The 27,066-nt window shown below is 41.3% G+C and overlaps 1 protein-coding gene across 7 annotated transcripts in view; it reads left to right on the plus strand.

Moving 5' to 3' along the window:
* Nucleotides 1-27,066, plus strand: part of LOC128697363 (uncharacterized) — a 152,571-nt gene that overhangs the window by 117,866 nt on the left and 7,639 nt on the right. For all 7 annotated transcript variants that reach the window (XM_070094111.1, XM_070094104.1, XM_070094110.1 and 4 more), the window contains 4 exons: nt 4,718-4,947; nt 7,862-7,963; nt 8,480-8,576; nt 11,383-11,524. In XM_070094111.1, coding sequence (XP_069950212.1) covers nt 4,718-4,947; nt 7,862-7,963; nt 8,480-8,576; nt 11,383-11,524 — 571 coding nt within the window. The remainder of the gene's footprint in view (nt 1-4,717; nt 4,948-7,861; nt 7,964-8,479; nt 8,577-11,382; nt 11,525-27,066) is intronic.

Genomic DNA, 27,066 nt, shown 5'->3' on the forward strand with positions numbered 1-27,066 from the left:
TTTAGTCGCCTCTTACAACACGCATGGCTTACAGAGGAAGAATTCTGTTCCACTTCCCCATGGAGATAAGAGGAAATAAACAAGAACAAGAATTAGAAAGAAAATAGAAGAAAACCCAGAGGGGTGTGTATATATATGCTTGTACATGTATGTTTAGTGTGACCTAAGTGTAAGTAGAAGTAGCAAGACTTACCTGTAATCTTGCATATTTATGAGACAGACAAAAGACACCAGCAATCCTACCATCATGTAAAACAATTACAGGCTTTCGTTTTACACTCACTTGGCAGGACGGTAGTACCTCCCTGGGCGGTTGCTGTCTACCAACCTACTACCTAGGTTGTGTACCAGTTATCAGTAAATAACATATGCCCCTTACCAAGATATGGTTCCATCATTGTTCGAACCACATCACCAGAGATACCCAATAACTTCATGGTATCTCTCAAAGTATTACTGCCAGTGTACACAATAATATCTAAAACAAGACCACTTCTGCAATCACACAGTACAAATAGCTTTATACCAAAGTGTTTCCTCTTGCTTGGTATATATTGCTTGAATGAGAGTCTTCCTTTGAATAAAATCAAGGACTCATCAATAACAAGCTTCCTGAAGGGATAAAAATACATGCAGCACTTTTGTTTCAGGTACATAAACACATTTCTTATCTTATATAACCTGTCGCTTCTGTCAGGCCTGGTTTTGTCTGAAAAGTGTAACATACGCAACAGTATCAGGAAACGATTGACACCTATAATGTCACTAAAACCTGGAGTTGAAATCAGACGATCTGTTGTCCAGTATGTGGTGACAGTGTGCTTATACACATGTGGCATAAGCATTATTGTGGCAAAAAACAGGTACATCTCTGCCACAGTTGTCTCCTTCCACTTGTGTAGCCGTGATTTTGGTGAGAGAATTGTATTTGCCATGGTGTATTCACAGTATGTGTTGGTTTCCCTGACAATGATGTCCATCAGGGGTTCAGCGAAGAATAACTCAAAGCAGTCCAGTTCACTGGCATTGTTCCCAAGTGGACAAGATGGCTTTATTCCACTTTGTGTTTCATCAAAGTCATGGGGACTGGGAACAAACTCGTCACCGTCCTGCCAATCCCAGATGCGGTCTGCTGGTGGGGTCTGGATATTGTACCGTGGTTGTGGCTGTGGTTGTGGCTGTGCAGGTTGTGGTGGTGCAGGTTGTGGCAGTGTGGGGTAGGGTGAGGCTGGTTGTTCTGCTGAGTCAGCCGCGTGGCTAGTAGCGTGGCCCGGTGATGGTGCCACATGGGCCGTGCCACCCTCACTATCACCACCACTGCCTCCTCCCTCACTGTCACCATTCATACCCATCGTTACAATATCGTCATCTTCACTATCAGGTCGTGGTGTTGGGCCACGGGATGTGCTCCCAGAGTTTCTCCTTCCCCTTGGAACAACATATGAAACACTACCAGACCGCATGCTACGTCGTACATACTGGCGCTTCACTGGGGAATATTCACTCTCACTGTCACTAGAACTGCTTTCAATGACTTTGAAATCACTATCACTATCACTATCACTATCACTGCTATCATCAGGGTGTTGTACACGACCAAATAGTTTCCTCTTTCGTCCTGGTACAGGCGAACGTGAACGTGAACAAGCCGGCACAGCACCAGAGGTCGAAGGTTGTGGGTCATCTGGGTTTTCGTCACTATTTACGTTATCCTGGGCACTTTTTTCGGTAACACTCACTTGAAAACCCTTGAATTCACTGTCACTGACACTTTCATCGCTGTTAGAGCTATCACTTGGGAACAAAAGACCTCCAATCCGCCGAGGAGTGAGGAACTTCTTACCGAGAGGCATGGTGAAAATGGACTGACAACATGGCGTTCCCACAATGCACCGCTAGGTCCCAGATTTTTTTCACAGGGTGCACACCGACCACTGAGACCCATTCTCTCCCGTGTAGGCCTATCAGGCCTTTGGCGCTCGATTTGAAGCCGCTAGAATTTGTGCGTATAAATACGTCAGAAACATTGGCTCGTAAGACGTATTTATACGTCAGAAACAGTCAAAGGGTTAATAGGTACATTTGCCATATTCCACTTATCTGGCACCATGTCAGTTTGTAGTGATATGTTGAAAAGACTAGCCAAAGGTTTGCTAAGCCTCTCTTTATGTTCACTTATTTCCCAACATTCCAGAAGTGTGCTAACATTCCCACTCCTTCAGAGTGCAGGCACTGCCCTTCCCACCTCCAGGACTCTAGTCTGGCTATTTGGTTTCCCTAAATCCTTTTATAAAAGTTACCCAGCTCATACTCCAACAGCATGTCCATTAAAATTCATTTTCATAATACAGTGGACCCCTGGTTAATGGCCGTAATCCATTCCAGAAGGTCGGCTGATAACCGAAATGGCCGAAAACAGAATTAATATTTCCCATAAGAATTAATGGAAATACAGTTAATCCATTCCAGACAAAAATATTCACAAAAATTTTTTTTTTTAACAATTATTTAAGTATTACATACCTTTATTGAAGGCTAATGCTGGCTTGTGGAAGATAGGGAAGAGGAAAGAGGGAGGAGTTAGTGTTTGGAAGGGGAATCCCCCTCCATAAAGACTTTAGGTAGCAAAGCCTTCTCTGGGGTTACTTCCCTTCTTTGTCTTTTAATGCCACTAGGACCAGCTTGAGAGTCACTGGACCCCTGTTTCACAAAATAACTGTCCAGAGTGCTCTGTCTGGCATCTCTAAGATTTCCCTGAAGTGGGACAGGGTTTTGTCATTAAACATGTTGCAGATACGACTTGTTTCAGCTTTGTCAGGGTGGTGTTTCTCTACAAAAGCTTCCACCCTAGTCCATATTGCACACACCTCTTTAATCTCGGGAAGAAGGTACCTCCTTCACTCCCTCTTCTTCCTCCTCTGAAGCAAGTTCCTCAGCTGCAGTCTGTTGCTGTTCAAGTTGAAGCTCTTGCAACTCTTCAATGGTTAGCTCTTCCCAGTGGTCCTCCACCAACTCTTCCACATCCTCGCCACTCATCTCCAACCCCAGGGACTTCCCCAGTGCCACAATAGAGTTCACAGGGTTGTCAGGGTCAGCCTCAAAGCCTTCAAAATCCCTCTCTTGGGCACAATCTGGCCACAGTTTTCTCCAAGCAGAGTTCAAAGTCCTGGAAGTCACTCCCTCCCAAGCCTTACCTATAAGGCTTATGCAATGGAGGATAGTGAAGTGATTCCTCCAGAACTCTCTTAGGGTTAACTGAGTGTCCGAGGTCACTTCAAAGTACAGTGGACCCCCGGTTAACGAACTTTTTTCATTCTAGTAGTATGTTCAGGTGCCAGTACTGACCGAATTTTTTCCCATAAGGAATATTGTGAAGTAGATTAGTCCATTTCAGACCCCCAAACATACACGTACAAACGCACTTACATAAATACACTTACATAATTGGTCGCATTTGGAGGTGATCGTTAAGCGGGGGTCCACTGTACTTTTGAAACACTGCTTTTGTGTAGAGTTTTTTGAAGTTAGAAATGACCTGCTGGTCCATGGGCTGGAGGAGAGAAGTGGTGTTAGGAGGCAAGAACTTCTTTTATAAAATTGAAGTCCCTAAACACTTGGTCTTCCAAGTCTGGAGGATGTGCAAGAGCATTGTCCAGTACCAGGAGACACTTGAGTGGCAATTTCTTTTCCAGGAGGTATTTTTTCACACTTGGGCCAAACACATCATTAACCCACTCTTTAAATATTTGCCTTGTGACCCATGCCTTTTTAGCTTTCCACATCACACACAATCTACTCTTCATGACATTGTTTTTCTTGAACACTCTGGGATTTTCTGAGTGATACACGAATAAAGGCTTCACTTTGAAATCCCCACTAGCATTAGCACACAACATGCGTGTGTCCTGGCAGTGCCTCTAAATTCTATGGTGTTTGTCACTTTCTTTATCACAGGAACTTTCTTTGGAGGCATGGTTACTTATTTCACAGTTGCACTGCAAGAAAACCCACTAAAAACAATGGAAAAAAAGCGAAATGTTTAGATGTATGAACAGAAGCTTCCTCAGTGACCGAGAGACAAAGCCAAACTGATGCGCAAGCAGCCCAAGCCGGCAGATGGACGCATCCCAAATGGCCGATAACCGAATTAACGGCCGATAACTGGGCGCCAAAAAACTGGCCGATAACAGAACCAGCCAATAACTGGGGGTCCACTGTGAGCTATAGAATTCTTCCCTCTGTAAGCCATGTGTTGTAAAAGGTGACTAAATTGCTGGGAACAAGGGGCTCATTACCCCTTCTTCTGTATTCAGTTACTAAAAAGTCAAATTATTATTGCTGTTGTTATTGCTTTTATTTATGTTGTTGTTATTGTTGTTGTAACAGCTGCTGCAGTTGCTGCTGCTTCAACTTCTGTGAGAGTTTGTTTAGAAAAAGCTACAAACTATAAAATCTGGCCTCTAGTTGAGAGATTTCCAGTTCCTGGGTTCAAGAGAGCATCCCTCTATTCACAAGCTGGGTTTGAAGGACTGTAAATTCAAATCTGTGCAGAAGTCATTCTCAACCAGGAGCTGAATTTTAAAATTAATGCATAAATGTATTTGTTCACAATTGAATTGAATGTTTTATATACATTTAGACTGTCCTTTTCTCTTTTAATTAACTTTATTTGGTTACCTCCCAGAAATATGAACATAATCTGTAATTTATCTTACAGGTCAAAGCTGAGCTCCAGAGGGTAAAAAGTGAGCACAATAATCTGAAAGAACAGCTTCAGGATAGTGAAATGGCACAGAAAAACTTAGAGGATGCACTGTCCTCCACACGTTTAGAAGTGTCAGAACTGCGGACTCATCATGATTTAGCTGTCCAAGAGAAACAAGAGGCAATGAGTAAATTAGCAGTTTTGTCACAGTACTTTGAAGAAAAAGAAGCACAACTTACCAAGTATGCTACTTTATATAATTTGCAATTATTAATTCCTATACAGTATAACTAACAATGTCCTTATTTAAAAAAATTCTCTTAACCCTTTCAGTGGCCATCACGTAGAAATACGTCATTATGGCCAGAGGTCCCTAACGTAGTTCTACTTCGTGAGCTCGGCTCACTCAAATAAGCCTAGATATGAGAGAATGGGTCTGTGCAATGAGTGTGCATTATATAAAAAGTCCTGCCTCACACAGTGCAAGACAGAAAAAGCAAAACTAGCTAAGATAACCTAATTAGTCACTGTTCACTTGTCTGAATATGTAAGCCTTAGTGCATCCAACCTGGCCTACTAGGGCAACATGAACCCTCTCCACACATTTCTAGATCAACAAGCAATGACATCTACAGTGTGAGGTGTCAAAAAATTTATTTTCATGAATAAAGAATCTTGAAAATTTTTGGCTTTTTTTTTGAGGCATCGTGGAACATAGCCAAGTTTTTACCCAAATTTTTCACTGCACACATTGCATTTTCATGTATAGCTCTGTTTTAAGGAATTTAACCAGTACGATAGGTAGGGGCCTACTGTAATTTGGAATGAGGTTGGTACTACAGTTGGTATGGGTGTAATATGTGGATGAGTGGAGGAATCATGAGGAGGTTGGTAGGAAGGTCATGCTCAGTAGGTATGAAAAATAGTGAGGAAGTAGAGAAGTGGCTGCTTGAGTTGTGGCTGAAGGAATGAAAGTAGGTTGAGAGGGTTGTGCTGTTAGTGTCTGTCTGAAAATGGGGCTGAAAGTTTATAGATTGGTGTGTTGGGTACACTGTTTCTTTACTCTTTTTTTTTTTGGGGGGGGGGGTTACCTTTTTTTTTTTTAGTAAGTTTTTTTTTTTTTTATCTTTTGCTCAACATCAGTTTTTAAACACTTCTTTTTTTTTTTTCTTCAAATTGTTTCTTTATTTTAAGTTAGGTTAACTTAATTTAGATCATGTTAGGTTATATTTAACCACACAAAAATAAGCGAATATGAAAAACAGGTCGCAGTACCTCTGGCAATAGGGTGGACGATGAAAAATTGCAAACGTTTAAATCTGAGCATTTATCTTTTATGGCACAAATATGGTCTACAGGTCCTATAATAGGAAAGACAAAGTACAAAAACTTATAAATCTTCTGTGCTTTTTTACCTTCTTTATATTTTTGCTGTACAAAATCTTATCAACACCTATCCTCTAGATATTAACCTTCCATTTCATCACAGTAATACACATAATTGCAGTGTGATTACTACTACTGCCAACTCTGCTTTCCACTGTCTACTCATTTTCTGCTCCTCTTGCCCTCTCAAATACATTGGTGAACTTGGCTGCTTTCTCTCTGACAAAGAACATTAGGGAAGTGTTTGTCTCTCTGACCCCAACAGTGCTCTTCTCTGTCATATTAAAGAGGAGTACTATCGTATAAGCTATTCCTCTGCCAAAGTTATCTATCCCTCTTGTAACCTCCAAAGATGCTGTTTTGTTAGTCACCCTCATACACAACATTCCTAATGTGAATCTTAGCCCTGGTTTTGTTTCAGTTGATGTCTGTTTTTCCAGTGCATTGTTAAATGCTGTAATCTTTAATCCTTTCAGGGTCGGCAGGCCCTCTCCTAAACTTGTTCTCAAGGTCGGAAATTTTTGAAAAAAAAAAAATTGATTTTTTCTTATGAAATGATAGAGAATCTTTTCCTGATCATAATGACACCAAAAGTATGAAATTTGATGGAAAACTTATGGAATTATGCTCTTGCAAAGTTAGCGGTCTCGACGATGTTTACGCATTGGCGATTTCGCCCACTTTGATCCCTATTTTTGGCCAATTGCAATGTACCAGTCGACAAAAATCATAACTATTTCGCTAGAACTCCATTTTTTCTATCGATTGAGTACAAGAAACCACCCATTTACTGATTTCAACTATCTAGTAAAGTCAGAAATTGGCAATTTTGCCAATTTCACTCAAATTTCAAAAGATACCAGTTTCCAAATAGGGTTCAGAATAAACAAGACAAACATTCCTGGCACTAAAATAACATTTCCTCTTTTCATTAGTCATGTCCCCAGGCCTCTGTTACATTTCTTTTGCTTTCCACTTTGAATTTTTATTCTCACAAAAAATAGAAGATTTATTGTTATGCAGACTACTGTATTAGTGTAGAAATAGTGTAGAAATGGTATAAATAATATCAGCTTACTTGTGAAAGAATATTAGACTCACCAGTTGACGTGTATTAGACGCATGGCATGATTTGTTTACTTTTGAACTTTGGCAAAAATCGAACATTTCTGCTACTTTGAGCTCAATTTCAAGGTACTTTTCTTTGTGAAACTAATCAAAATCATCTCAATTTCTGTAATATGTCTTCCATTCTTTAAAATGAGACCAGGAAAGCTAGAATACAATCATAAATACCATACACTGCAAAGCCGCTGTTTTAAACAAAAAACACAGTTGGAGTTTTTTTTCTCATTGTACACTGTGTGCTGCAGGATTTTTTTTTATACTGTGCACACTGACCACATTCTTTCATATGTAGGCTTACCAGCTTTCTCTCGCTAGATTTGAAGGCGCTAGAATTTATGAGTACTAGTATGGCACCAACCCTGAAAGGGTTAAAACACATGAGTTGACCTGGCCTGATCAGTCTGTTTTTTTTATTTGGCCTGTCAACTGACTTTCTCTGCATCTACTATAACTTGTCTTGTGGTTTTTCTCTGCTTTTTTCCCTTCTGGGTTAAAAATGGATTTTGAAACTGTTAAAGAATAGGTCAACCTCTAAAGGCAGCAAGATATATATCACTGCTCAATGTACATGTAAGGTATAGGTTTAATAAATGGCAGTACAATAGCTTTAATTTGAAAGCTTATGCCAACACTATTTTTCAGGGAACTGGAGTCACAAGAAGGCTTAAGATTAAATGCTGAAGGCTCAGTTGCAACAGTATCTAAGAAGATACAAAATTGTGGGCTGGAGTTGGCAACTTATAAGTAAGTGATTGTTTAATTAAATTAATACTGAAAGTTATACTAAATGTAAATATTAAATTCTGAAACATTTACAGCATAAAGTAATAGGCAACCCATTTGCTGGGATTTTATAGGAATTGTTAAAGAAGGGGTAAAATAAAATCAGAGGATATGGTATGAAAGTCAAATGGGGAATGCATGACTTGTAGATGGCATGAAGTGCTAATGCACAAAATTTAAGTTTGATAAGATTAAAGGTTGGTGTAGTGGTTACTTATGTACTGACTTATTTGACAAACAAAACAATCAGTATACTGAACTTAGGAATTTTTCAGGTATTTGAGTGTAATGCCTTATTTGCTGAATCTTCTTTCAACAAACTGGCTATATCCCAGTGAAGCAGGGTGGCCCAAAAGGAAAAAAAATGAAAGTTTCTTCTTTTAAATTTAGTATTATGTACAGGAGAAGGGGTTACTAGCCTTTTGCTTTTATTTGCTGGATTTTGATATTTAATCAGAATTTGAAACTTATTTTCAGAGCTCAAGTGGAAAGCCTACGTAAAGAACTAGAAGATCAGGAGAATTCATACAAGGCACAGATTACCAGCCATGAACAAAAGGCTCATGAAAATTGGGTAAGGAAAAAAACATTAAACTATGGTTCTGGATGAATTGTATAGGAAGCTTATCATTTCTTCATTTTATTGTATTTGTAAATGGAATTGCTTTTAGTGCTTTCAGTAACATCACATTTCTACACAAGATAAACAGGAAACATTTGTGATACTTCTCAGTTTAGTCTTGCTGTAAAGTGTACATTAGTTATACAGTAGAGCCTTGACTAATGTGCAGCTTATGTTCCTGAAAATTTGACGCTTTATTCACATTAACATTATTCAAGGTGAAAAATGTATACATAAAAATAGAGGGCTACATTCTTCGGATTTTGTTGTATTTTAAGTAGATCGTATCAGAATTTTAATTGATTCATTGGTCAACATTCATTTTTTGGCCAATAATAATAATACACTGATTTTAGGGCAAGTTTGTGGTGCTGATTCTGAAAATGTCGTCGGTTTTGCTTGATTGGCTCTAGTTTTTGAGAAATTTGGTATCCTATCGAAAAACATAAAAGATGTGAAAAATATGTTGATCAGGCAGGGCTAGCTTACTAATCACATTGAAATTATTTTTTAGATCATGCAAGCAAGCAAGAAGTTTACCACCTTCATATCAACACAGATAGCAAAGCTTATGCAAGCCCATTTTAATATTTTCGTATTCTTCTTTAAGTTTTGTTGAGCGAGCGATTGGAAGAGTAATGCATATTGGTTACCATTGTGCAATAAGACACATTTCAAGCTTCTAATGGAGCTGTCTGTAAACAGCCCCCAATCTCTTGGTCAATATCTAAGTCCCATTCGAGGAAGTAGTCCAGGGATGTTATTGCAGTATACAAGTTCTTCATCTTGGCTGAAGCAGGGAAGGAGTTCAACCTCTCTTGTCCAATAAACTGTTATTTTAACTTGTTGTTGTAGACAGTTCTTTTCTTTTAGTCTGGATGCTGGAAGTTTAGATGCTTGCTTTGACAGACTGAGGTTGCATATCAGATCATTGAGATCTTGGGAGAGCTGCTGGGGTATTGAAATGCTTACTTCATATTCACTTCCACTGCTGTCACCTCTGTCACATCCTAAACCCTAAGTTTCTTCAGTATCTGACAATGGAAGGTCAGGCAGTGTTGTAAACAATAAAAACATCTTCGCTGTGTGGCACAGGTCTCTTTGCTGACTGTAAATCAGGATATTCCCACTTGAATTTCTTGTATTGATTGAAACCTTTCACATTCACCATACAAAAATAGCAATCATTGTGGTGGATTTTCAACTCTCTCCACACCATAGGCACACTGATATTTAAATTTTTCCTTTGCCTATTTTTCCACTGTCATAAGCATTTTACACAAGTTTTCAAACCATATGGGGAGCCCAAGACTTGTCTTGTTCTCCAAGCACCACTCCAAAATAAGCAAGATAAGCTTGTTTTACAAAATCTGTGATGTTTTTTCTTTGTTTTTGCAATGAGTATTCACCACAAATGTAACAAAATGCATTGGGATTGTTTAAGCAGGCTCTTCATGAAAAACTCGCGTTTCTTTAGAAAAAATAAGAAAAAGGTTACAATATTGTCATGTGGTTGTTGTTGATAAAACTCCTTTCATTAAATATAAATAATTTAAAAATAAAATTCTAATCTTAATCAAAACTATCTTCTCTTTTTTCAACAAACTGGCCATATCCCACTGAGGCAGGGTGGCCCAAAAAGAAAAACAAAAGTTTCTCTTTAAATTTTGTAATATATACAGGAGAAAGGGTTACTAGCCCCTTTCTCCCAACATTTTAGTCGCCTCTTATGACACGCATGGCTTACAGAGGAAGAATACCATTTTTAAAACTATCTGTACATACAAGTTGTTGCTACGTATACACACATTATGGCAAAGTTTTCTGTTAATTGAGGGTAGGTATGCAATATCTCACAAACTAGAACCAATTTCAAAAACCTACTGCCATTTTTTAATTCAGCAACCCCAAAATACCCTAATTATGTTCAAATATCTGTGGCAATGACAAAAAAAAAAACTGTTGACCAATAATTACAGTGGAACCTCGGTTTTCATCATTAATTCGTTCCAGAAAGTCTGACGAAAACTGAATTCGATGAAACCTGAAGCAATATTTCCCATAAGAAATAATGTAAATACAATTAATCCATTCCAGACACCCAAGGTATTAACTAAAAATACATTTTATAGAGAATAACTATAGTTTTACATACAGAAAACAATGAGAAATAAATATAAAGGACTAATGAAATGGATAAATGAACATTTAACATCACTTTTACTTTTATTGAAGACTCTTGTTGGCGTATGGAAGACAGCGAGGAGGGGAGAGGGAGGAGAGGTTATCTGTACCACCACTACTGCCCTCTACCACAATCACTACCACCATCACAGCCACTACCACCTTCTACCATCACTACCCCCTTCTACCACCATCACTACCACCCTCTACCACTATCACAACCACCACCTACCACCACAACCACTACCACCCTCTACCTACGAGAAACAAAGCCAGACTGACTCAGAACATGTGGGATGCGTTGTGTGGGTGCTGGCAGACATGTTTGGTACGACGGACCACTGTCATCTCGACGAAAACCGAGGTGATAAATGAAAACTGGGACAAAATTTTGATGAAAAAAGTCGTTGAAAACTGAATTCGACGAAACCAGCGCAAACAAAAACCGAGGTTTCACTGTATTGATATAAAATGGCTGGAGGAGTTTTATATACAAAACTAACTGATTTCAAATGAATTAGTCATTTTTTTTTTATTAGAAAAAGACATTGTATTTAACTGCTTATTTTATTAGTTGCAAGCACGAGCTGCTGAACGCAAACTTGAAGAGCAGAGACAAGAGAATAGTCAGCTTCGTAATCGCCTCACTCTGCTGCAGAAGGAGAAAGAGGAGGCACAGCAATTACAAGTCAATATAATCAAACCAACACCAAAACGTGAGTACTGTAAGCATTCTTGTAATAGTGGTTGGTATAGGAATACGTACTGACAAAATGTAATTTGATAGAGACACCAATAGCAGTAAAAAACATATTTTCCAGTTGCTGCTTGTATATCTTGTCAAACTACAGAAATGTTCCTCTTGCCATAATTTTTCTTCTGCCGTATAGAGAGGCATATATAAATTGTTCAGATAATGTATATATTAACCCTTTCAGGGTCCGTGCCGTAGATCTACGGCTTTGCGTTGAGGGTCCAAACCGTAGATCTACGCCAAAATTCTAGAGGTGTCAAATTTAGCGTGAGTAGGCTGGTAGGCCTACATCTGAGAGAATGGGTCTGGGTGGTCAGTGTGCACACTATAGAAAAAATCTGGACGCCCGCATTGTTGTGTTAGACAAGATATAAAATTAGAAGCATCAGCCACTGAATCTGTTTGGTTACAGCTTCTCGAGGGCCATGAAAAACTAATTTTGCGTGTGATTTACAGGGCCCCAGATCTTGATAGGGAGTGCGGTAAACTTCTATGGGATGAAATTCGTAAGGTATCTACATACGAAAATGTTGTGATAATGGGAGATTTCAACTATGTATAACAGATTGACTGGAGCAATTTGACAGGAAGTTTAGAGTCAAGTGACTTTCTTGATACAATTCAGTATTGTTTTTTAAAACGGTTTGTGACAGAACCAACTAGAGGAAATAGTCTGCTTGACTTGGTTCTTACCAGCAGGGAAATGCTAATTAATAATCTTGAGGTTAATGATGAGCTTGGGAAAAGTGATCACAAATCACTCAGTTTTAATATATCATGGGATTCCCCCAATAATGGCAATCAAGTCTCTGTCCCTGACTTCCACTTGGCTGATTTCATAGGACTGAAAAATTACTTGGGTGGGCTGAACTGGAATGACCTGACTATGGGTCAGGTAGGTGGTGATGATTGCCGATATGACGTTTTCCAGGGCATAGTTCTAGCTGTACAGACAACTTATGTTCCAAATAAGGAAATCAGAACAAGCAAAAATTATCCTAAATGGATGAACAATAGATTAAAGCATCTCATTGGTCAAAAGAGAGACATATATAGGCAAATCAAAAGAGGAGAGGTGCAGTTAAGAAATCATTATATTCAGTTAAAGAGAGAAATAAAAAAGGGAATAAGAAAAGCAAAAAGAGATTATGAGGTTAAAGTTGCAAGAGAATCGAAGACTAACCTAAAAGGATTCTTTCAGGTATACAGAAGTAAGATCAGGGACAAGATAGGCCCACTCAAAAGTTACTCGGGTCAGTTCAGAGACAGTGATAAGGAAATGTATAGAATTTTTAACACATACATGTACTTCCTCTCAGTTTTTACAGAGGAAGATACTAGCGATATTCCAGAAATAATAAATTATGTAGAACAGGATGATAATAAACTATGCACGATTAGGGTCACAAGTGACATGGTCCTTAGGCAAATAGATAAATTAAAACCTAACAAATCCCCAGGCCCTGATTCAAATTCAAAGCTTATTCTCTATAAGGATTACAATGCTGAGTTTACAGAATTTGGGTATTGTGTGGTTTACATGTAGTAAAATAATTACAGAGTGTACCACTAGAACACCTAGCATGGCTAGGCATTTCGGGCAAACTTAGTTTAAATCTTAAATTTAAAATATTACAAAGTATGAGGTAAGTTGGTATTATGGCTAAGTGACTAAATACTAGTTGGTGAGTTTAGCAATGTGAATGCTTTTGTTTTGGCACAATACATAGTTTCAGTATTGGAGTATCACATGCCAACTTATGACTAGTTAGGATTCATTATTTTAAGATTGAGATTGATATTTCTTTTTATGGTCAAATGGGTGAGTGAAAGTGTGAACCACCAGGTGGTATTCGTGTAATTAGTTGACAGGGTGTATCAGGGAGATAAGATGTTTTCTAATGGTAGTTTTGAAGGTGATGAATGTGTCTGCAGTTCTCGAGTTTTCAGGTAGGGTGTTCCAGATTTTAGGGCCTTTGACATACATTGAATTTTTGTAAAGGTTTAGTCGGACATGGGGAATGTCATAGAGATGTTTGTGTCTGGTGTTATGCCTGTGGGCTCTGTCACAACTATCAAGAAAGCATTATAGGTCAAGGTTAATATTGGAATTTAAGGTCCTGTAGATGTAGATTGCACAGTAGTAAGTGTGGATGTACTGAACAGGGAGTAAGTTTAGATCTATGAAGAGTGGGGGGTGTGTTGCCAGGGATGGGATTTAGTGATTATTCTTACTGCGGCTTTTTGTTGGGTTATTATTGGCTTTAGGTGTGTTGCTGCAGTTGATCCCCAAGCACAAATAGCATAGGTAAGGGGTGGATAAATAAGTGAGTGGTACAGTGTGAGAAGGGCATTTTGCGGCACGTAGTATCGTATCTTGGAGAGGATCCAATTGTTTTGGATACTTTTTTGGTTATGTGTTGGATGAAATTCAGGTTGTCGAGGTATAGGCCTAGGAATTTGCCCTCATTATGTCTGGCAATTAGAGTGTTGTCGATCTTAATGTTAATTTGCAAAACTCCTGCTCTGCTACCAAACATAATATAGTAGGTTTTGTCAGTGTTAAGCGTAAGTTTATTGGCTGTCATCCAAGTCGGTATTTTGATCAGCTCCTCGTTAACAGTGGTGTTGAGGGTGGCAAGATTAGGGTGAGAGATGACGTAAGTCGTGTCGTCAGCAAAGAGAATGGGGTTCAGGTGTTGGGATACGTTTGGAAGATCATTGATGTATATGAGGAAGAGCAGGGGACCAAGGGCACTTCCCTGCGGAACTCCAGTATCAAGTGGCCGTGTTGTTGATGCTGTGTCTTTAATGGTGACATACTGATACCTATTAGTAAGGTAAGGTTTGAAATATGCAAGCGCATGGCCTCTTATACCATAATGGTCAAGTTTGTGGATTAGGATGCTGTGGTCTACTGTGTCAAAAGCTTTTCTTAGGCCAATAAAAATTCCTAGTGGATATTCCTTATTTTCCAATGCTGTGTAAAGCAGATCTAGCATTTTTATGATTGGATCATTAGTGCTTTTATTTTTCCTGAATCCAAACTGGCAGGGGTTGAGTATGTTTTGTGCCGTTATAAATGAATATAGTCTCCTGTGCACGAGTTTCTTAAAGATTTTGGATAGCAATGGTAAGTTTGATATTGGTCTATAGTTGTTTAAATCTGTAGGGTCACCACCTTTATGTATTGGTGTAACCCTTGTATGCAAGGGTTCTGAAGGAATGTAAAGAGGAGCTTAGCAAACCTCTGGCTAATCTTTTCAACATATCACTACAGACTGGCATGGTGCCAGATAAATGGAAAATGGCAAATGTGATACCTATTTTCAAAGCAGGTGACAGGTCCTTAGCTTCGAACTATAGACCAGTAAGCCTAACCTCTATAGTGGGAAAATTTATGGAATCAGTAATTGCCGAAGCAGATCGTAGCCACCTTGAAAAGCATAAATTAACCAACGAATCTCAGCATGGTTTTACAAAGGGGCGTTCCTGCCTTAGGAATTTATTAACTTTTTTCACTAAGGTGTTTGAGGAGGTAGATCATGGTAATGAATATGATATTGTGTATATGGACTTCAGTAAGGCTTTTGACAGGGTCCCACATCAGAGACTATTGAGGAAAATTAAGGCACATGGAATAGGAGGAGAAATTTTTTCCTGGATAGAGGCATGGTTGACAAATAGGCAGCAGAGAGTTTGCATAAATGGAGAGAAATCAGAGTGGGGAAGCGTCACGAGTGGTGTTCCACAGGGTCAGTGTTGGGCCCCCTGTTGTTCACAATCTACATAAACGATATTGATGAGGGCATAAAGAGTGACATAAGCAAATTTGCTGATGACACCAAAATAGGCCGTCAAATTCATTCTGACGAGGAGATTAGAGCACTCCAGGATGATTTGAATAGACTGATACAGTGGTTGGAGAAGTGGCAGATGCAGTTTAATATAGACAAATGCAAAGTTCTAAATGTTGGACAGGAAAATAACCATGCCACATATAAACTAAATAATGTAGATCTTAATATTACGGATTGTGAAAAAGATTTAGGAGTTCTGGTTAGCAGTAATCTGAAACCAAGACAACAGTGCATAAATGCTCACAATAAAGCTAACAGAATTCTTGGCTTCATATCAAGAAGCATAAAAAATAGGAGTCCTCAGGTTGTTCTTCAACTCTATATATCCTTGGTTAGGCCTCATTTAGATTATGCTGCACAGTTTTGGTCACCGTATTACGGAATGGATATAAATGCTCTGGAAAACATACAAAGGAGGATGACAAAGTTGATCCCATGTATCAGAAATCTTCCCTTGAGATTGACTGAGGGCTCTGAATCTGCACTCTCTAGAAAGGCATAGAACCAGGGGGGATATAATTGAGGTGTATCAATGGAAGACAGGAATAAATAAAGGGGATGTAAATAACGTGCTGAAAATATCTAGCCTAGACAGGACTCGTAGCAATGGTTTTAAGTTGGACAAGTTCAGATTCAGGAAGGATATAGGAAAGCACTGGTTTGGTAATAGTTGTGGATGATTGGAACAAACTCCCAAGTACAGTTATAGAGGCTAAAACGTTGTGTAGTCTTAAAAAATAGGTTAGATAAATACATGAGTGGGTGTGGGTGGGTGTGAGTTGGACCTGATTAGCTTGTACTAGGTCAGTTGCCATGTTCCTTGGGTGAATGTGACCTGACCTGACTAGGTTGGGGCATTGGCTTAAGCCGGTAGGAGACTTGGACCTGCCTCGCATGGGCCAGTAGGCCTGCTGCAGTGTTCCTTCATTCTTATGTTCTTATGGCATTGTGGGAACGCCGCCAAAGTAGCTTTGTTCATCGTGCCTGGCGGCAAGGAAGCTCTCACTCCCCACTCACTCTCCGGGCAAATTCTGACTCTCCTCTTCACAACTTACAGTTCTAAGACTGATGGCAGTGGAGCTGAAGAGGAATTCTATGGTTTTGAACCATAATGCTATGCATACAAGTGGCTTTGGCATGCTGTTCTTACCTGTATTTTTTTGTACCTCTGTATGTATGTTCAAATTATTAAATAAATAAATAAATGGTACATTGGTGCCATGTCATACAATGGTATCATATGGTACAATGGAACAATGTGCCATATGGTACATTATACCATATGGTACATTATGCCATATGGTACATTGTACCATATAGTACAGGGTACAGGGACCCTAATGGAAATAAGTCTGACTTTTTTTTTTGGGTTATCCTAGGTTCTCCAAACATATGCTGCTAAGTATGATATGCTATGTAACTTTATTTGTGTATACCTAAATAAACTTACGATGCCACATGCGCTTGAGTAAGTTTATTCAGGTGTACAGATATACAATTACATGGATTATCATACATAGCAGCATATGTATAAAATACTAGGATAATCCAAAAAAGTCAGGGTGACTTATTTCCATAGGGATCTCTGTATCTGTACCATATGGTGTCCTGTGCCGTATGGTACCCTGTGCCATATGGTACCCTGTGCCATATGGTACCCTGTGCCATATGGTACCCTGTGCCATATGGTACCCTGTGCCATATGGTACCCTGTGCCATATGGTACCCTGTGCCATATGGTACCCTGTGCCATATGGTACCCTGTACCATATGGTACCCTACACAATATGGTACCCTGCACCATGTTATCCTGTACTGCATGGTACTCTATACCATATAGTACAATGTACCATATGGTACCCTGTAACATATGATACTATGTACCATATGGTGAATAGGAGGTATTGGTGGCATGAGACACCAGCCAAGACTGTGTGAGCGGAGACGCAAGCTAGGTACTGACTCAGCACCTCTTCAAGGGGGGCTCCTTGGCGTGGTGAAGAGGCTCTTGGTCTGAGGAATTAGACCTGTCGGTCTTCTTCCTCAGACCGAACCTAATTACCCCCCAATCTCCCCTCCCCTATCCCATCCTCCCCATCCTCCCCTTTTTCCTTTCCTCCTCCCCCTCCCCACCCCTCCCTTTTGCCCTTCCTCTTTTTGGCCTTTGGGATTTCTCCCACAGGCGCGCTAGTTCCTAGGTAGAGGAAAGGATACCGGGGTCCATCCCATTCCGTTGAGGTTCTTGACGGTGGCGTAGTTTGCCGTGGAATCTGGATCGCCTGGGGATGTCCCAATCCCTTTCCGGTATCCCGGAGTAGTTTTGGGTGTCTTTCGGGCAACGGGTGTATCTCTGGAAGCCACCTTTCGGATTCCGGGGGTGGTGGCCGAAGGAGGTATGCTTTGTGGCGGATATCTGGCCGCCCTCTCTCTTGTCCACCGAGGTAGCTCGGCAGATGTGAGGTTGCTATCCCGGATTGCTGGTTTACTGGCATGAAGGGTAGGGTATGGCACGGGTTCCATGCTGCATCTGTGCTACCAGCGGTGCTGAGGTCCTCTTGGGCGCGGAGGGAGATTTCTGGCCCTTTCATTCCTCCTGAGAACTATTCCTCCCCACTCCCCCCTTTTTTTTATTCTTTTTTTTTTATTTTTATTTTCTTTTCTTCTTTCTTTTTTTTTCTTAAAAACAAAAAGCAAAGGAGTAACCTAACCATGGAGAACCCAATCCATGAACCCACTACCCCCGGGCCCCTTCTTGATACCGCACCCCATTCTGAGCCTGCCTTGTGTTTAGACCACTCTTCGGACACTCCTGATGCCCCTGTACTTCTTGCTGGTGCTGTTTCCTCACCCGCTTTAGGTACCGGGGTTCGACTGACTCCTTCGATTTGTCTGAACTCCGCTCTCCTTTGACTATGCTTCCGGCTTCTCCCTCTACGGTACGGCAATTTTCGAATTGCCCGCCCATTTCACACCGGACCAACTCCGGTCCTACTCCTAAACGCCAACGTCAATCTCCTGATGATGCTCCTTCGTTACCTTCCCATTCTACTCGGAAAAGACCGACACGTCAAGCACTCCCTCTCCATGCTCAGTTTCGGACCACACAATGGACTAAATTCTTTACTTTAAGACCAACTTCTTCTTCTGCCTACCTTTCTGACCATAGTATTGGCAAAGCGCTCCTGCATTATGTTGGTAGAGATATTTCATTTCATGCTCTCAAGAGCGGTACGCGCATCGTCACTGTCCAGAATGCTACCCAAGCTCATGATCTTTCTCTCCTTTTGAATATCGATACTACTCCTATCACTATTGAAAAACATCTTTCTCTCAATTCTTGTAGTGGTACTGTCATTCTGCCCCATACCATAGTCCAACAGAATTTCTAGTCATGTGGCAATGACATTCTTGAACAGCTGGAACTCCAGGATCTCCCAATCCTCAAAGTAGACACTTATGTCCTTCCTGCCCGTGGGCGGAGACGTTACCCTTGCAATGTGGCTCGTTTAACTTTTGACAGCCAAGAACTCCCGTCCTCTGTATATGTCGCGGGACATCGGTTACAAGTTCGAAAGGTGATACCTACACCGCAGCAGTGTAGAAATTGCTGGCGTTTTGGTCACCCAGCGAAATATTGCAGATCTATGGCCGAATGCCCAGTCTGTGGTGCCGACGACCATTCTAATACATCTTGCAGTCAACCTCCATCTTGCCTTAATTGTAATGAAGCTCATCCTTCGTACTCCCGCCGTTGCCAGGTCTACTTAAATGAACGTGAAATCCGTTGCCTCAAACAGGCAGAAGGTCTCCCTTATGCTATGGCAGTTACTCATCTCCGCCTCCAAGGGAGACTACCCCGTGTTTCTTATTCTCGTGTTTCAAAACATCCCCCCGCTTCTGGGGTCCCATCTTCTGCAGCCTCCTCTGTTGTTACCCCTCCCATAGCCACTCCGGCATCTAATCCTTTTGCTGTCCTTGGCTCTGACGTCCCGACTACAACTCAGTCTGTTCTCACATCTTCGCGTCCTTCCTCACAAGCCCCAGTATCGACAAGACCTCGTACGATACCAAAAAATCCACATTGCTCAAATCTTCTTTGCCCCTTCCTTCCCTTCTTCCACCTCCACACTTTACCTTTCCAGTCTCTGTACCTAGTTCTTCCCCTCTCTCTGGCTCCATTACAAGTGTGGAGATTCACCCTCCTCCTCGTACTATGCCTTCCACCCGTCCCCTCCCAAGTTTCTCCCTCTTCTGCCACCTCCCAGGTTTCTGCCTCTTCTGTCCCCCCCCACACTTCATCTCCAGTCCCTTACACTCTTCCCTCCCCCTCTACTTTGGTACAGTCCATTACTGTCCCAATCTTTACTCACCCTCCTCCTTCTATATCCAATATGGTCTCCCATCCATCTTTGAATACAGAAACACTTGAAGCCATTTCAGAATATATTGCAGAGACTAAACCTTCAATGGACACTGATTCACTTCCTGTTCCTTCTCTTCCCTCTCCTCCATCTTCACAACCCCATTCTTCGCAACGCTCCGCTCCTTCGCTGCTTGAACGTCTTCCAATGCCACCACACGTTGACGTTTCTAACCCCTCTAGTCCGTAGGTGCTTTTCCCTACAGATTCCTGGTATTTTCTTCATCGCCAATCGTGGCCTATTTACAGTGGAATATCCATGGCCTCAGGGGTAATCGGGGTGAGCTTCAGATGTTGCTTTCCAGGTTTTTCCCTGTTGGTGCTTGCTTACAAGAACCAAAATTACACTCGGCTGTTTTCCAACCTATCTCAGGCTATAATTTATTGTATTCTTCGGATACTTTCTCAGATGGGACCTTTAATGAAAGTGCCTTTCTTCTACGCAATGATATTCCGTACTGTCAACTATCTGTCCATACCTCGCTGCATTACACTGCAGCCCATATCCACTTGAATAAGTGGTTTACAATATGTTCTTTATATCTCTCTCCTTCTCGAGCATTTTCTATCCCAGACTTTGCCTTTCTTGTTTCATCCTTACCACCACCACTTCTGTTACTTGGTGATTTTAACGCCCACCATTTCCTCTGGGGGGGGGTCTTATTGTGACTCACGTGGCATCCAGTTGGAGGCTTTTCTCGCCTCTCACCCCCTCCATGTTTTAAATACGGGTACTCCCACCCATTTTGATCCTCGTACTCATACTCTCTCTTGCATCGATTTATCAGTCTGCTCTTCCTCCACTGCACTAGACTTCACCTGGTCTGTTCTACCGGACTTGCATGACAGCGATCATTTTCCGATCTTTCTTACTTCTCCTTCCTATTCACCACCTTTCCGTAGCCCTCGTTGGCAATTTGATCGGGCAAATTGGGATCTTTACTCACACCTCACTGCTTTTAGTGAGGTTCCTTCTTCATCCTCCATTGATGAGCTCCTACACCTCTTCTCAACGTCAGTTTCTACCGCAGCTTCTCATTCTATACCCCAAACCTCAGGCAGGCATTCTCAGAAGTGCGTGCCTTGGTGGTCTCCTGCTTGTGCTCGTGCAGTACGTTTGAAACGCGCTGCATGGGGCAGGTACCGGTACAATAGAACCGCTGAGAGACTTCTTGATTTTAAGCAGAAGCGTGCGATCGCTCGCCGTGTCATCCGTGAAGCTAAACGCACTTGTTGGCGAGACTATGTTTCCACCATCACCTCTGCTTCTTCTATGAGTGCAGTCTGGAAAAAAGTGAGGAAATTGAGTGGTAAATACTCTCCTGACCCGGCTCCTGTTCTACGGGTCGTTGGTGTTGATGTAGCAAACCCTCTCGACGTTGCCATTGAACTTGGCACACATCTGGTCCGTATTTCCCAGGGGCTCCATCTATGCCCCTCGTTTCTTTCCTCAAAGTCTGCCAGAGAGTTAGTACCCTTGGACTTTTCTTCTCTCAGAGAAGAACAGTATAATGTGCCTTTTACACTCCAAGAACTAGAGGCAACGCTCTCAGCTTGCCGATCATCGGCAGCTGGGCCTGACGACATTCATATTCGTATGTTACAACATTTACATCGGTCAGCCCTTGTAGTCCTCTTACACCTCTTCAATCTTATTTGGGCACAAGGAGTTCTTCCCCAGCTGTGGAAATCTGACATTGTTCTCCCTTTCCGTAAACCGGGTACTACAGGACATGATGCCTCCCACTATCGTCCCATCGCTCTTACTAGTGCAGTTTGCAAAGTGATGGAACGTCTCGTAAATCGACGTTTAATGTGGTATTTAGAGACATGCAACAGTCTCTCCGCAAGTCAATTGGCTTTCGTAAGGGTCGTTCTACCATAGACCCCTTACTACGCTTGGATACGTATGTTCGTAATGCCTTTGCGAATAATCACTCAGTTATTGCCATATTTTTTGACCTTGAGAAGACATATGACACAACTTGGAGGTATAATATTTTGGCCTAGGCCCACTCCTTAGGCCTCCGAGGCAGTCTACCATCCTTCCTTAAGAACTTTTTAACTGACAGACATTTCCGTGTTCAAGTCAATAATGTTCTTTCCCCGGACTTCGTCCAAGCTGAAGGTGCCCCTCAGGGATGTGTTCTAAGCACAACACTTTTTCTCCTTGCTATAAATGATTTGGCCTCTGTTCTTCCACCCAATATTTGGTCATCACTCTATGTTGATGACTTCGCTATTGCTTGTGCAGGCGCTGACTGTCATCTCATTGCAGTTTCTCTCCAGCATGCAGTCGACCGTGTTTCCACTTGGGCCACCACGCATGGGTTTAAATTTTCAAGTACCAAAACTCACCAAATTACTTTCACTAGATGCTCTGTCATCTCCGATCATCCTTTGTATCTCTTTTGCTCCCATATCCCCGAACGTGATACAGTCAGGTTTCTAGGCCTTCTCTTTGACCGTAGGTTATCCTGGAAACCTCACATTACCTCTCTGAAGGCAACTTGTCACAGCCGGCTAAACCTTCTTAAAACCCTTGCTCATCTTTCCTGGGGAGCTGATCGTCGAACTCTGCTTTGCCTACATTCAACCCTCATTTTATTGAAACTCGGTTATGGTGACCAGATTTATTCCGCGGCCTCTCCTGCTACTCTCTCTAGCCTTAACTCTATCCATCACCAAGGATTACGTTTGTGCCTTGGTGCTTTTCGCTCTTCCCCTGTTGAGAGCCTCTATGCAGAAGCGAATGTTCCATCCTTGTCTGATCGCCGTGATGCCCATTGCCTTTGCTACTATGTACGCTCTCACGATCTCCACAATCCTTCCATTTATAGAATGGTCACCGATATTAGTAGACATTCTTTATTCGTTTGCCGCCCCTGTTTGCTCCGTCCCTTTTCTCTTTACCTACATTCACTCTTGTCTTCCCTTCAGTTACCACCTTTATATGTTTATGTAGCATCTCACTTTTCCCTACCCCACTGGGAAGTTCCAGCTGTTCGGGTCTGTTCTTTCTCACTCCCTTGCTCGAAAGCTCAACTGCCTACGGTGGCCCCCCGCTCTCTTTTTCTTGATCACTTCCACTCCCATTCTCATGCCACCGCTGTGTACACAGATGGCTCTAAGTCTTCAGACGGCGTCGGATTCGCAGCAGTGTTTCCGGACAGCGTCGTGCGGGGGCATTTACTATCTTCGGCTAGCATTTTTACTGCTGAATTGTATGCCATTCTTGCAGCACTTATTCGTATCGCATCTATGCCTGTGTCATCATTTGTAGTCGTCTCAGACTCCCTTAGTGCTCTACAGGCTATACGAAAATTTGATACATCTCACCCCCTAGTTCTCCGTATCCAACTTTGGCTACGCCATATCTCTACCAAACATAAAGATATTGTTTTTTGTTGGGTCCCTGGTCATGCCGACGTACAGGGCAATGAACAGGCAGACACTGCTGCGCGGTCAGCAGTACATGACCTACCAATTTCCTATAGAGGTGTTCCATTTCTGGACTATTTTCTGGACTATTTTACTGCAATAGCTACCCACCTTCGCACCCGTTGGCAACAACGTTGGTCAACTCTGCTCGGTAACAAACTTCATTCTATTAAACCGAGCATAGGTTACTGGCCGTATTCTTGTCATCAGTGCCGAGGTTGGGAGACCACTCTCTCCCGCCTTCGCATTGGCCACACTCGTCTTACTCATGGGTATCTCATGGAGAGGCACCCTGTTCCTCTCTGTGAGCAGTGTCAAGTTCCAGTATCGATTAGCCGCATTCTGTTAGACTGCCCTCTCTATCAAGGAGCACGCAGAATTTACCTCCAACGTCGTCTTCGTTCTACTACTCTCTTTACCTTCCCTTCTTGCTGATGGACCCTCCTTTAATCCTGACTCTCTCATTGACTTCTTGACAACAACTGATTTACTCCACAAACTCTGATGATACTTTTCGCACTCCCCTCAGCCCTTTCTAGTTCAGTCTCTTGCTGCCCTTTACCCTTTCACCATCCACTACCCCGCTGTTATCCGTAACCTATTACTCGTCCATCTCTCTTTTGCCACCTGATGCCCTCGCTTCCTTCCTGCCCTGCAGCGCTGTATAGTCCTTGTGGCTTAGCGCTTCTTTTTGATTATAATAATAATAATACTGACTCAGCAGTTTCCAAGACAAAACGCTTTGTCATGCACCTCAAGGAAAATGTCGAGTGGCTGTACATTCAAATTCAAAGTTTATTCTCTATAAGGATTACAATGCTGAGTTTACAGAATTTGGTTATTGTGTGGTTTACATGTAGTAAAATAATAATTACAGAGGGGGCCACTAGAGCACCTAGCATGGCTAGGTATTTCAGGCAGACTTAGGTTAAATCTTAAATTTAAATTATTACAAATTATGAGGCAAGTTATAAAAATATAATATATAATAGAACATTACTAATATACAACATTTTTGCATATTTTTGTTGTAAACAATTATTGTAAACAAAATGATGAAAATATAAGTGTGTTTGTGTTGAATACAACAGTACCATATCGTACCATATGGTACAGTGAACCATATGGTATCATTGTACTGTATGGTACAATGTACCATATGGTACCATTGCACCATATGGTACCATTGCACCATATTCTACCATTGTACCATATTCTACCATTGTATCATGTGCCATTGTACCATATGGTACCATTGTACCATATGGTACAATTATACTATATGGTACCATTGCACCATATGGCACCATTGTACCACATGGCACCATTGTACCATATGGTACCATTGTATTCAACACAATAACCACACTAATATTTTCATCATTTTGTTTACAATAAACTAGTATTAGTTTATACCTAGTTGTACTTTAGCTCATTCTGGCACAACACATAGACAATATCAACTTCATTATGTTTTTAGTGACTTGACTTCCAGCAAGCGTGCGTGAGCGTGTTAGATAGGAGTGAATGGAGACGAATGGTACTTGGGACCTGACGATCTGTTGGAGTGTGAGCAGGGTAATATTTAGTGAAGGGATTCAGGGAAACCGGTTATTTTCATATAGTCGGACTTGAGTCCTGGAAATGGGAAGTACAATGCCTGCACTTTAAAGGAGGGGTTTGGGATATTGGCAGTTTGGAGGGATATGTTGTGTATCTTTATATGTTTATGCTTCTAGACTGTTGTATTCTGAGCACCTCTGCAAAAACAGTGATAATGTGCGAGTGTGGTGAAAGTGTTGAATGATGATGAAAGTATTTTCTTTTTGGGGATTTTCTTTCTTTTTTGGGTCACCCTGCCTCGGTGGGAGACGGCCGACTTGTTGAAAAAAAAAAAAAAAAAAAAAAAAAAAAAACTCTGTATGACCAAAGTGCTTTAGCAGTATACTTATCCAAACTTCCCACTACTACAGATATCGATATTAGAACTCACCGCACAATACAGGATATAAATAACCACTATTTAAACCTAAAAGATGAATGATCACGTTGACCCTGATCTAAACCTCCATAATCTAACACACAATCAAAACCTACTGGAAAGTAACTGCCTTTATTACACAGCATCACAAGCCAGCACTATCCTAAACAGTGCTCAAAGTCTATCAGTTCTTAACTACAACATCAGGTCCTTAAGCAAACACTATGATGACCTCCTGGCACTCCTTGAGTCGCTAAAGACACCCTTCTCCTGCATTATTCTTACTGAGACCTGGCTTAAGCAGGACACAAGAGATATCTACCCAATACCAGGATACACAGCAATCCACAACTGCAGACCATACCAAGTTGGGGGTGGTATTGCAATCTGTTACTCTAACCAACTATCTTGTATTAGCACCACTTGCTCTAGTGATGAATATAGGGAATACATTTTTGCTAATTTTACTGTTAAAACCCTTAAGACGCCTATAACAATCGGTGCCATTTACCGGATACCCCACACAAACATCCCAAATTTCAGTGAGAATCTAAAGACACTAATAACAAACAGACAAATGAACAAGCACCACCTTCTCTTAGCTGGTGACTTCAGTATCAACCTTGGCCTACCAGATGATCAGCCTGTAACTGATTTCATCAACAATATGAACAACACACTTCTCATACCAACAATAACTAAACCAACCAGGATGACTTGAGACGAGTGCAACCATAATAGAACACATATGGACCAATATACTAGCCCCCCTTAAAGCAGGGATAATCACAGACAGCACTACAGACCACTACCCAACCTTCCTCTTAACAAACATTAGTAAGCCACTGCTCGAATACAACAAAGTTTCATTTAGACTCCGTGATGAGGCCTCAACAAGGAATTTCACAGCAGACCTAGAGACTGTTGACTGGCCTACAGAATTCTCCAATGCCAATGGTACTGATGATTGGACAGACATTTTTCTTAACAAAACACTTAGACTATTCAACAAACATTGTCCTATAAAAACGAAACAGATCACGAAGAATTAAGAGTAAGACGGAGAATAGGATAGCAGATGAACAAGGAGGCTTTAGGAAAGGTAGGGGTGTGTAGACCAGGTGTTTACAGTGAAACATATAAGTGAACAGTATTTAGATAAGGCTAAAGAGGTTTTTGTGGCATTTATGGATTTGGAAAAGGCGTATGACAGGGTGGATAGGGGGGCAGTGTGGCAGATGTTGCAGGTGTATGGTGTAGGAGGTAGGTTACCGAAAGCAGTGAAGAGTTTTTACGAGGATAGTGAGGCTCAAGTTAGAGTATGTAGGAAAGAGGGAGATTATTTCCCAGTAAAAGTAGGCCTTAGACAAGGATGTGTGATGTCACCGTGGTTATTTAATATATTTATAGATGGGGTTGTAAGAGAAGTAAATGCGAGGGTCTTGGCAAGAGGCATGGAGTTAAAAGATAAAGAAACACACATAAAGTGGGAGTTGTCACAGTTGCTCTTTGCTGATGACACTGTGCTCTTGGGAGATTCTGAAGAGAAGTTGCAGAGGTTGGTGGATGAATTTAGTAGGGTATGCAAAAGAAGAAAATTAAAAGTGAATACAAGAAAGAGTAAGGTTATGAGGATAAAAAGATTAGGTGATGAAAGATTGGATATCAGATTGGAGGGAGAGAGTATGGAGGAGGTGAATGTATTCAGATGTTTGGGAGTGGACGTGTCAGCAGATGGGTCTATGAAAGATGAGGTGAATCATAGAATTGATGAGGGGAAAAGGGTAAGCGGTGCACTTAGG

This window comes from Cherax quadricarinatus, chromosome 44 (assembly GCF_038502225.1).
Source record: "Cherax quadricarinatus isolate ZL_2023a chromosome 44, ASM3850222v1, whole genome shotgun sequence".
NCBI lineage: Eukaryota > Metazoa > Arthropoda > Malacostraca > Decapoda > Parastacidae > Cherax > Cherax quadricarinatus.